The 12,952-nt window shown below is 43.0% G+C and overlaps 1 protein-coding gene across 4 annotated transcripts in view; it reads right to left on the bottom strand.

The window, feature by feature from the left end:
• Positions 1-430: 430 nt before the first annotated feature.
• Positions 431-12,952, bottom strand: part of LOC118080798 (protein SSUH2 homolog) — a 29,992-nt gene continuing 17,470 nt past the window's right edge. For all 4 annotated transcript variants that reach the window (XM_035106583.3, XM_060271372.2, XM_060271369.2 and 1 more), the window contains 6 exons: positions 11,904-11,966; positions 11,342-11,430; positions 10,821-10,913; positions 7,736-7,841; positions 4,933-5,046; positions 431-3,166 (listed from right to left, as the gene is read on the bottom strand). In XM_035106583.3, coding sequence (XP_034962474.3) covers positions 3,026-3,166; positions 4,933-5,046; positions 7,736-7,841; positions 10,821-10,913; positions 11,342-11,430; positions 11,904-11,966 — 606 coding nt within the window. In that variant the 3' untranslated portion in view covers positions 431-3,025. The remainder of the gene's footprint in view (positions 3,167-4,932; positions 5,047-7,735; positions 7,842-10,820; positions 10,914-11,341; positions 11,431-11,903; positions 11,967-12,952) is intronic.

Below are 12,952 nucleotides of genomic sequence, written 5' to 3'. Positions count from 1 at the left end.
CATAGGGTCATAGTACAGCCAATTATTTGCCTCACCACAGCTACAATATTATTCTGCCCCTCCTAATGCAACTTCCCACTTCTGCATCCATTTCTCCCTGTCGACCTTTGCTGGAAAAGCAGCTGTGGAGTCCTATGTAGTTTACACAAGTAATTTGTGACCCAGCTTCATTCCTGTCCCTGAAGTCTGGTACACTTATTCACAGTGTGGTACCACTGTGACAGGACACAACGATGCTGCAGAACTGACTAGTGACCTTTATTTGTTTGAGACAGGATTAAGTGGTCCTAGGGCAAGGCAGGACTCCGAAGTATTTCATCGGCACTGGTATTTATTATCAAATCCCATTGAGCTACAATTAAATAAACACATTTTTATTTTGGTCTGGCTTCTATGCCATTAACAGATTAAGAAATTAAGCAGGCAGAACTTTTATTTATGTTATTTATTACAAATATATATATATACACATATATACATATACTGCCTCTGACAGAAACTATTCAAAGGCAACTCAACAAGTTAACATGGTAATTGCAAATAAGACAAAACAGTGAAATTATTAAAATAGCAGCAGTTAAAAACATGGTAAGAGAGGTGGTAGAGTGCACACTTTGCATGCAAAAAGTCCCGGGTTCAGTTCCTGGCGTCTCCAGGTAGGGCTACGAAAGACTCCTGTCTGACATCCTGGTCGTCAGGGAAGAGACAATATGGAGCTAAAAGCATCAATGGCTGGCCTGAATGGGCTTTCTATGAGATCAGATGCCACGTTATTTAACTCACAGACAATCTGGATGGCTCTAGGTGATGATGTAAGCTAATTTAAAAACAGCAAAAAAAAATCCAAAGGGCTGCTTAAATGTATTCCACCACTTGAGACATGTTCTTAAATTTAAAAAAGTTTCACAATGAGAGAATTAACTCATCCTGCAGACTCACACTAATTCTTCTCTGGGGTGATCCTGATATTTCTTCAGGTAGAATTACATAATATTGTAGATGCTAGTTGCCTTAATACTGGTACTTAAACCTGTTGAGCACCAGGTACTGGGGTATTGGTCACAGCTTAGACTCAGTTTTCAAAACATTTTCTAGTTGAATTCTTTGTTTAACAAAACATTAAAATACAGAAATCCATCAAACATTAAAAGCTTCCCTAAACAGGGTTGCCTGTTCTAAAGGTCTGGTAATTGTTGTTCTCTTTGACCTCTGGTGGGAGGGCGTTCCACAGGGTGGGTGCCACTACCGAGAAGGCCCTCTGCCTGATTCCCTGTAACTTGGCTTCTCATAGTGAGGGAACCGCCAGAAGGCTCTCAGCACTGGACCTCGGTGTCCGGGAAGAACAATGGGGGTGGAGACGCTCCTTTAGGTATACTGGACCGAGGCCGTTTAGAGCTTTAAAGGTCAGCACCAACACTTTGAATTGTCCTCAGAAACTTACTGGGAGCCAATGTAGGTCTTTCAGGACCGGTGTTATGTGGTCTCGGCGGCCGCTCCCAGTCACCAGTCTAGCAGCCGCATTCTGGATTAATTGTAGTTTCCGGGTTACCTTCAAAGGTAGCCCAACATAGAGTGCATTGCAGTAGTCCAAGCGAGAGATAACTAGAGCATGCACCACTCTGGCGAGACAGTCCTCGGGCAGGTAGGGTCTCAGCCTGCGTACCAGATGAAGCTGATAAACAGCTGCCCTGGACACAGAATTGACCTTCGCCTCCATGGATGGCTGTGAGTCCAAAATGACTCCCAGGCTGCGCACCTGGTCCTTCAGGGGCACAGTTACCCCATTCAGGACCAGGGAGTCCTCCACACCTGCCCATCTCCTGTCCCCCACAAACAGTACTTCTGTCTTGTCAGGATTCAATCTCAATTTGTTAGCCGCCATCCAACCGCCTCCAGACACTCACACAGGACCTTCACTGCCTTCACTGGTTCTGATTTAAAAGAGAGGTAGAGCTGGGTATCATCCACATACTGATGACCACATACTGACCGCACCCAGCCCAAACCCCCTGATGATCTCTCCCAGCGGCTGCATGTAGATGTTAAAAAGCATGGGGGAGAGGACAGAACCCTGAGGCACCCCACAAGTGAGAGCCCAGGGGTCTGAACACTCATCCCCCACCACCACTTTCTGAACATGGTCCAGGAGGAAGGAGCGGAACCACTGTATGACAGTGCCCCCAGCTCCCAAGCCCTCTAGACGGTCCAGAAGGATGTCATGGTTGATGGCGTCAAAAGCCGCTGAGAGATCCAGCAGAACAAGGAAACAATAACATCAGAGCAAGCTTTATGGCGGCTACAGCTATGATCCTTCAGATCAGGCATGAAGAATCTGTGGTCCTTGAGGAGCTTGTGGACCACCCCAAAGCAAGCAATGGCCAATGGTAAGGGATAATGGGAGTTGTAATCTAGAAATGCCTGGTGGGCCATAGCTTCTCTGACCTTGCTATAGATGAAAGCTGCTAAATGTGGCACTTGTACAATCAGATGCTGAAATGGCAAGGGAGAGGGGATCTGTTCTAGTATAGGAGACATATGAAAAATCTGTCCATCAACCCCTCACTTACCTTACCTTCTCACTTAAGAGGAGGAATGCAAATCACTGCAGAGATTCGTACAATATTATGCCCAGTGTTGGAATATATTTCATCCTGAACTGCTTATACTTCCAAAAGAAGTTTACAGGATACTTAGTTTGATGTATCCTAATGCACAACCACAAGAAAGCAAATGCATTGAATCCTCTTTGGTATAATGTCTCAAGGAGCATTAGAGCAAATAGTTTCCTTCATCTCCCTAATTGAAAAGCACAGCCAATGCAGCCATGTATTAGAGACAAACGTCCGGTGTACAGGAATAGCACCCACAAACAACTTCGACCGTGCTGAACTATGGCTGAATCCCTAAATACCATACAGAAAATGTCCTTCAGCAAATAAAAGATTTAAAAAATCTGCAAGTTGCCGTGAAGAACAAATAACAGGGAGCAGCTGTGTTGCTGAATTCCGCCAAAACTGACCTCGTGTCACATGATGGAGCAGCAGCACTTTGCTGGATAATCTTTGGTATATACTTTATTCTCATTGCCAAAGATGTAGAAGGAATAGACTCTCTCTTTCCATTCATAGTCAACCTTTGTGAGTGGCACCAACTCAACTGTTTGTTTCTGGAAAAAAAGAGACATAGAATTTACTCAAATACCTGTTCCAAAGAAGAAACAGGACCGGCCCTACCATTAAACTCCCTCAGGTGGCAGTGGTGGTAGCAGCCCTGTGGCTGCTCCTTCTAAGCACCCCTGTACACCAGACATTCCCCTGTGTTGGAAGCCACAGCTTTGTATGCCACATGGCCTGTTCTCAGCCTCCTAAATTAGCTTGCTACTTCAAATGATGTGGAAGATGCCATCCCATTTCTGGTTTTGTAGTAAGATTCAGCTGCCAGTACAATTGGCTTCAACACATTGAATAGGGAGAATGTTCCATCTTCTCCTTTGCTTCAGGCAGCAAAATGTCTTTGCCAGACCTGAGCTCAACTCAGTTTCTATAGAAGAACTTTTATGCCCTTCCTTTCTGTCTTTAAAGAAGAGCTCCCACAAGGCACCAATGTGCTGACCCACAAATAGTTCCCCTTTGTTAGCTAAAGGAAGAAAATACTTGATCTCTCTTGTGCCAGGTAAGAGATTACTCATCTGGTTCACTTTAGCATCCTGTATCTCAAAATACATGTAGCCAAGAGTTGAGCATTCCACTCAGACACCAAAACCCATGGTGAACTATCTGATATTCAGCTCCTGTGTTCGATTCAGTTTGGAGGGTCATTATTTGTGTAACACTGTAATACCCATAGTTCCAGTATGCTGTGGAATAGTTACTGAATGACTCCATTGTTCATCCCCCAACTTGTGGTGATGAGTTAAAACTCATATGACTTCACATGAAATTACATTCACTGACAAGCCCATTGTGCAACAGTTCATGGCCGTGACAATTTTGATCTTATTGACACATGCATCACAAGGAAGGAATTTCAGAAAAGCATTATGTGAAAAACTATTTCCTTTTGTTTTGGAACATCTGCCTATTGGTTCTCACAGGTCCCTTCCCCCTTTTTGTTTTACAAAGGCAGAGGATTAAAAAAAACGAAAACACTTCCCTGTTTGCGGTCACCATACAATTCGCCAGCATACAACTTCCCTTTTAACTTTCCTAAAAAGTATTGGGCCCTGGTATAGCCAGCAAAAATATTGTTGAGAGGCTGCCTCTCTAAGAAGTTACCTCACATCTCTCCCTCAGAAGTTCAGTGAGGGTGTGTGACCTGGGAGAGGGCATTCTGTGTGACAGCTCCTAGGTTGTGGAATTCCCTCCTCACAGAGGTGTATCTCACACCTTCATTGCATAGCTTCTGATACATGCTGAATATGCTCCTCTTCACCCTGGCCTTTGACACGTGATACATGTGTTTTCAAGACCCACTCTATTCCTACGACTGTAATTTATTTTAACCATTTCTTATTCTGATTTTTAAATTGTTGTATCCCCTCCCTGGGACCTGCTGGTGAAGGGTGGGTAAGATATTTAATAAATAATACCGTGTTTCTCATATTATAAGACACGTCTTATATTTATTTTTTCCTCAAAAAAACACACTATGGCTTATTTTCAAGGGATGTCTTATTTTTTTCCTCCTCCTCCTGCCGCGGCCGGCATTGCTGCTGCTCCTATCACTATGTCTTATTTTCGGGGTATGGCTTATATTCCTTGAATGCTTAAAAATCCTGCTATGGCTTATTTTATGGGGATGCCTTAAAATATGAGAAACAGGGTAATGACATGGTAGAAGAAAAAGAATAAGATGGAGTTACATCAAGTTATTGACAAGAAACAAACCCTAATCCTTTATTACAGGTATCCATTGATTCCATTTTCCACCTACCTGCCTCAGGACTCTGTGCAATCCTTCTGAGATAAACTGCATATTGTGTTGCGCAATGAATGCTCGGGAATAGTCCTCAACTAGTGGCTCTGGGAAATCAACTATGGGAAATACCTAGAGAACAAAAAAATACACTGCTATTTTCACATTTGCAAAATATTGTTAAACTCCCGAGAGCAACCCAAAAGTGGTGGCGTTGTTGTTTTGGGACAGAGATGGGGAACCTCGGGTCCAGGGGTCAAAAGTCAGCCCTCAGGGCCTCCACGTCTGACCCATGGGGCTCTTCCCAGTGCCACACCCCTCACAGGCCCTGCTTTGCACCTTCCTTGAATTTTTATGATTGGCCCAAGTATGTCCTTGGGCTCTTCAATGCTCCTTGCTTGCCTGCATGAAATACAGTATAGAAGCAGGGTGGATTTAGGGCTGTGCTAGCAGTACACAGACACTGGGTGCTGAGCTGAGAGGGCACTATCTCAAAGCCCGAGTCACTTGGCTTTGGGAAGGTGGTGTTGGGCTCTGATAGGGTCCTAGAATCTTCCTGTCTCCTTCCCAGGAGCCTAGTTAGTGCTTTCCCAGCTTTGGGAAGGAGTTAGGAGGGCTCTAGGACCCAGCCAAACCCTCATGCTTCCTTCTCAAAGCCCAGTGACTTGTTTCCCTGCCTTTGGGAAGGCAGCCCGAGAATGGAGGGGGACAAATTTCGGTGTTGTACAGGGCTCCTTGATCACTGCAGATGGTGACAGCAGTCACGAAATTAAAATACGCCTGCTTCTTGGGAGAAAAGCAATGACAAACCTAGACAGCATCTTAAAAAGCAGAGACATCACTTTGACGACAAAGGTCCGTATAGTTAAAGCTATGGTTTTCCCAGTAGTGATGTATGGAAGTGAGAGCTGGACCATAAAGAAGGCTGATCGCCGAAGAATTGATGCTTTTGAATTATGGTGCTGGAGGAGACTCTTGAGAGTCCCATGGACTGCTAGAAGATCAAACCTATCCATTCTTAAGGAAATCAGCCCTGAGTGCTCCCTGGAAGGACAGATCGTGAAGCTGAGGCTCCAATACTTTGGCCACCTCATGAGAAGAGAAGAATCCTTGGAAAAGACCCTGATGTTGGGAAAGATGGAGGGCACTAGGAGAAGGGGACGACAGAGGACGAGATGGTTGGACAGTGTTCTCGAAGCTACGAACATGAGTTTGACCAAACTGCGGGAGGCAGTGCAAGACAGGAGTGCCTGGCGTGCTATGGTCCATGGGGTCACGAAGAGTCGGACACGACTAAACGACTAAACAACAACAACAGGGCACCATCATACCCAAATCCACCACTGATAGAAGACAGGGTTTTTCTGCACCAAATACAATAAATGCAAATATAATTAAATTAAAAATATGAGTGGGAAATTTAACAGATGCTGTTTCTCCTGCCATTGTGAGCCAAGGAAAACGCACATTGAAAATTCCCTTTCAATATAGCACTCAAATTCACAGTCAGTTGTTCTTTCTGGCAGTATCCTGTGAATGCCTTCATCAATCTTTTTAGGCCCACTTTTGTTTGGGATAGGAGTACCATGTCATCTGCATACATGTATAGTAGAACTGAGATGGCCATGAACACCTCATTTGTTCTTTTAGAATGGCAATGGCACCCACATGAGAGGTGCCAGAATCCACCTGAGAGGTGTTGGAACTGAGTTCTGGCAAGTTTTGGCTGCAGGGGGGGGGGGGCTGAGTATAGCAGGGGTCAGCAAACTTTTTCAGCCGTGGGCCGGTCTACCATCCCTCAGATCATGTTGTGGGCCAGACTATTTGGGGGGGGGGGTTAACAAATTCCTATGCCCCACAAATAACCCAGAGATGCATTTGAAATAAAAGCACACATTCTACTCATGTAAAAACACGCTGATTCCCGGACCATCTGCAGGCCAGATTTAGAAGCTGATTGGGCCGGATCCGGCCCCCGGGTGTTAGTTTGCCTACCTATGGTATAGGGCATATAAACACCAAAACCATCCTGAATACTCTTCCTTTGCACATGGGATAACAAAAAAATATTGACATAGGTAATTCCCATCAATATTTCCTATTAAAAACTACCTTATAGTTTTGATAAACAGACATTTAACTGCTTACCTGGAGCTTGTATTTAAGCTCTTATTTAAAGTGTTTCCTTACCTTGAATGACCTAACCTCCAAAAATTGTTTAGTATATGTATTATGTTTGGTATGGTAAAAAGATAAAGGCAAAGGACCCCTGGACGGTTAAGTCCAGTTAAAGGCGACTCCGGGGTTGCAGCACTCATCTCGCTTTCAGGCTGAGGGAGCTGGCGTTTGCCACAGACAGCTTTCTGGGTCATGTGGCCAGCATGACTAAACCGCTACTGGCACACGAAGGACCGTAACGAGTGCCAGAGCGCACAGAAACGCCATTTACCTTCTCGCCACAGCGGTACCTATTTATCTACTTGCACTGGCACGCTTTCAAACATTGCAGGGATTTAAACTGCCAACCTTCCGATCAGCAAGCCCAAGAAGCTCAGTAGGCCACAGCGCCACCCGCATCCCTATGTTTAGTATCACTATAGCACATCCATTATGTGGCTATGCACCTGCACTGCAACATTTAGAGAAGTGAAGGTTTTGAAGGAGGGCTGTGTTTTGGTTCACAGATTGTTTCAGAAAGTATGAATTAGGTAAGTTTAAATGTGAACTGAATGGAATTTGTCCCCCATCCCGAGTATATCCACACCCCACAAAAGAAAAACAGCACACATGTCCCCAGGCTATTTGATTGAATGTGGTTTACCAAGGAACCTTCATCACTAACAATTTCTTTCCCAGTCACTTCTTGCAAATGGTGAATTGGGAAGCCAGAATTCTTGTCTGCTACATGTTCTAAAACATTGTTCTTCCTGTTGAGAAAACAGAAATGAAGAAGACAAAGTTGCTTTCTTTTTCAGGCACACATTCAAGGACAAAGTAAGCTGGGCAAAGTGTAACAGTGCTGACCTCACAACATCCAGCACTGAAAAGACAAATTAATACTGCAAACCTTACCAAATTAAGCCTGACTGATTTCAGTGAAACTTAAGGTAAAGTTAAAGGTACCCCTGACCATTAGGTCCAGTCGTGGACGACTCTGGGGTTGTGGCGCTCATCTCATAGGCTGAGGGAACCGGTGTTTGTCCACAGACAGCTTCCAGGTCATGTGGCCAGCATGACTAAGCCGCTTCTGGCGAACCAGAGCAGCGCACCGAAACGCCATTTACCTACTTGCACTTTGACGTGCTTTCGAACTGCTAGGCAGGAGCTGGGACAGAACAACGGGAGCTCACCCTGTCACAGGGATTCGAACCGCCAACCTTCTGATCAGCAAGCCCTAGGCTCTGTGGTTTAGACCACAGTGCCACCCACATATAACTGCAATCTGAATGAAGGCTTCGCTTGTATCCTGATACCACAATTTCTCACATTGCTTTTGGATGACTCGGGAAATGTGTTTTGCTTAGCAAGGAATTTTGGCTCCAGTGATTTATGATGAGGTGAGATGAGAGTAGCATGGGGGAGAGAATGGTCTGTGTGTGACTTGGTTGCTCAGTCATTTGGAGGTCTAGCATTGCTATGAGAAAAAATCATGGACCACTAGAATAGCCTCGTATTTAACTATTTGTCTGGTCTCGAGACAAGAAATTAGATGCAAGTGAGCAGGGCCAATCAGAAGATGGTAACATGAGGGCCATTTTCCCTGGGCCTTAAACAAAAAAAGAGCCTCAGATTTAGACCTCGCAAGACAAATGCCCTGCAAGACGAATTTTTCGCAAGACGAATGCGTCTTGCGATCTGATGGTGAGACGAATTCGTTTTGCGAAAAATTCATCTTGCAAATCACGGTTTCCCATAGGAATACAATGAAATTTAATTAATGCGTTCCTATGGGCAAAAAACGAAATTTCAATGCATTCCTATGGGAAACCGCGATTCGCAAGACGAATTTTTCGCAGAACAAATTGACTCGCGGAACGAATTAAATTTGTCTTGCGAGGCACCACTGTAGTTAATTTTTTGGTAGGGCTGCCTTACATCCAGAAATTCCCATACATCGGGGGGGGGGAGCTCAACAATTTTGGCAACCCTGACCCTGTTTTTTAGCATTTGATGCACAACTTGTTTTTAAGAGCCTCAGACCATAATGTGGCACACTCTCAGCTCAGAGCTGCAAATATAAGCAAATATGAATTGTGATTTGGAAAAAGACAAAAAATATTAACTGATATAGATTTTGTGATATTTAAGAGCTTAATAAAATCAATTATAAAATTATTATTTTCCTTTTAGTTATTACATATATATTGCTTCTCATAGTACAAGATTTGACCACTGATAAACATGTCCCCTCAGCTCAGCTGTTTATTTGAACAAACCACAATTAAAAGCTAGTGTTTTTATTATGGTTTGGGGCAGGGTGGATTTGTTTTAAATCAAATCGATTTAAATCACTAGTCAATAAGACTTGGTTTAAGTCATTTCTTTTACAGAAAGTCTCATTCTTGCTGGTATAATCTTAATATTTACAACCAGATGAAGGTTTCGTTTTTGGAATAATAAATTTTCAGAGTAGTTTTTACAGTTATATCAAGAATTACTGATTTGGTTATACTATTAGAAATAGACAGATAACTATGAAATTATTGTGAAATTATTGGACAACTTTTCTGCTATAATAAACATTTCCTTAATAACAATTTAAACAATTTATTTAACTAAAGCAGTAACATTATAGCATATGTATCCATGTTTGTTAACTGATGTGGGGGTTTTTTAAAACAACAACAACAACAACAACAACAACAACAACTTAGACTGAGTTTTAGCACACATGAAAAACTTAAAACAAATCCTTATTTCCTGATGAATAGCCTTTGGGCTATAATGTAACTTAAATAGAAAAATATCTTTAGAAAGATTTTTCCTCCAAAAGCATTTTATTTAAAGAATCCAATTTAAATTTTAAAAAATTAAAAAAAAATTAAAATCTGATTTTATTATTATTATTTTTAAAGAAAAACCATTGATTTTTATCCACCCTGCTTTGGGGCCCTGAAAGTGACCTGGGCCTCTCTGGAATTCTGACAGGGCCTGCAGATGAGTGATCTGAAGTAGGGATAGATTATCTGGACTCTCCAGCCCACTTGGTTTTAACACTGGCTGAGGATAAAGTGAAGCATCTTGCTCCATGGCCAACAAGGAAATATTGTGGGTCCTGCAGAAGACGGATGGAGCTCCCTGTTCCTCATCTACCAGCCCACTTTCCTTCCCTGCTGGTTGTAGAGGAAGACCAGTTGGGAAACCAAGTGGGCCGGTGAGCAAGCGATGGAGAGATCCATCCCTTCTATGCAAGCCCACTCGGCAATTTTAAAAAGCCTAGTAAGAGGCCAATAAAAACAAGCACAACAAAACAGTCTAGTAACTTTCTTGGATTTCATGTCCAGCAGTCTGCATGGTGAAAAAAGGAAAGAAGTGTCAATTGATGTTCTCTATTGATGTACACTGGGCATTCCTAGCATAATATAGCAAAAGCTGCAGAAATTACGGATGGGCCATGGCTCTGTGGTAGTGCAGCTGCCTTGCATGCAGAAGGCATCAGGGTCAATCTCTGGCATCTCAAGGAGAGACCTCTGTTTGAAACCCTGGAGAGCCACTGCCAGTCAATACAGACGAGACTGAACTAGATAGAGTAATTGCCAGATTCCATATAAAGCCACTGTCTAGATTCCTATTACTCAGTAATGATCTCAGCTAATACCATGCCAAGAGATCACTCGAAAATGTTCAAGGATTGTACCAAGAGCACACGGTCATGGAACTCTTCTTCCTTTGGCTTTTCAGCTTACCAAGTTATCGTAAGTTCGGTATGAAATAGCAAGACACCGCTCCCATTGCAACGGTAACACTTCAGCCAGCCATTGCCACGGCAATTGAAGCAACTGTGGAAGAGGAAGGTGGGAAGGTGGGAAAACAGACGCGGGGGAAAAATGTGAAATGTGCACATTCTTAACATTTAGAAGCAATATAATTCTTTACTCTGCACGTGGCTAGATTTTTCTAAGTTGAATAGTTTTTAACAATTTCATTGTTACTATGGACCAACGCAAAGATTTTCAGTATGGTTTTCTGGCTTCAGTGCCGCTGCTGTAAAATGGGCATGTTGATATTACAGATGATCACAGGGGAGGTGAATGAGGAAGAGAGTGCCGAGAACACTGTATGCCCCCCCCAAAAAAATCAGAACTGATGACAAATTTCCCTTGCTGAAACATCCGGGGGTGGGGGTGGGGGTGAGGGTGAGCCAACTCAATAATCTCCTGCCATGCAACTTACTACAAGTCGTGTAACTTACCACTTATTCACTTACCGATTCTTTCCTGAACCTGCGCACCATGAGCAGATATTGCTGTCCTCCTGTGAACTCTGCCCAGTCCCACCACAAGCCGAACACTTTTTCTACATTAAAGGGCAAAATAATAATAATCAGGCATGCTTGTGTGTATATCTTTGAAACTTGCTCTTTCCATTTGGAGAGTTGAGTGCACATTTGCTATGTTAAGTAGGTTGTGATTTTACCTACAAACAGAATCCAACAAGTGTGCCTGCAACCAAATGTTGCAGTGTATCCTCCAGTGAGTGCTCCTGTTCAGGGTTCCACTATCTCTAAGCTGGGCATGTTGCATAAGAAGAGCAGGCCAGTGGTCCATCTAATTCAGCATCCTGTTCTCAGAGTGGAAAACCAGATGCCTTTGGGAAGCCCAAAGCAGGACGTGAGCACAGAAAACTCTCCTTTCCCATGGTTTCCAGCAAACACATTATTCATATAATTTAAATAAAAAACAGTTCTTTTAAGTTTTGAATCGGAAGTAAATATTAATTGCAAAAAAACCCCAGAAATTTCAGAAAAGAATGTTTCCATCATACAATACCTTGCCAGTTCCTTTACAAGGCTGACACATAGTTTCACCACGTCCTTTGCAGTTTGGACAGTTCTGAAATCAAAACAAGGAATGAAGCATAACTGAACTGTTTGAAAATGATTTGGGAAACTTAGTCATTCATTCATTGAAGCTGCCCTTCATAATATGATCTCAGGGTCGTTCACAGAATAAAACACAGGATAAAATCATAAGTAAAACAAAACAGCAAAATAAAACGTCTGCAATGCAGAAGTGTGGGAAAAGCAAACAGGGAGGAGTCATCTCCCTCTATAACCATATATATATATTCTACTATCTATGAAAAAGTCTATGTTTGAATCAACCCAAAATCTTTTCTCTTTTTATGATTGTTGTTGTTTAGTCATTCAGTCATGTCCGACTCTTCATGACCCCATGGACCAGAGCACGCCAGGCACTCCTGTCTTCCACTGCCTCCCACAATTTGGTCAAACTCATTTTAGTAGCTTCGAGAACACTGTCCAACCATCTCGTCCTCTGTCGTCCCCTTCTCCTAGTGCCCTCCATCTTTCCCAACATCAGGGTCTTTTCCAGGGAGTCTTCTCTTCTCATGAGGTGGCCAAAGTATTGGAGCCTCAGCTTCAGGATCTGTCCTTCCAGTGAGCACTCAGGGCTGATTTCCTTCAGGATGGAGAGGTTTGATCTTCTTGCAGTCCATGAGACTCTTTTTATGATAGAAATCCCTAAACTACAGTCAACTTGTTCAATGTTATGATATCATTTTAGCAAGACATTCTATAGGTGACTTTCTTTAAAGGGGGGGGGGACAAATCCTTCCCCCAAAGCAGGTTGCAGTAGTCTGTTTTCACTTAAAATTGGCACTTCTGGTTCTTGATATCAACCTTTGGTTTCCACTTTCCACATTAAAAGAAATGACATGGACCACCAATGCTATAATAAAAGCAATTGTTAGGAGCAATGAGAGTGGCAGGACATGGTTCAGATTGAATCAAGTGCTCAAAGATTTCCAGTTTCCTCAGCATGGAGAAACTGGTGTCATTCACATAATGTTATTAAGC

The sequence above is a fragment of the Zootoca vivipara genome, chromosome 2, assembly GCF_965207765.1.
Source record: "Zootoca vivipara chromosome 2, rZooViv2.hap1.1, whole genome shotgun sequence".
NCBI lineage: Eukaryota > Metazoa > Chordata > Lepidosauria > Squamata > Lacertidae > Zootoca > Zootoca vivipara.
This window is presented reverse-complemented; position numbering and strand designations above follow the sequence as displayed.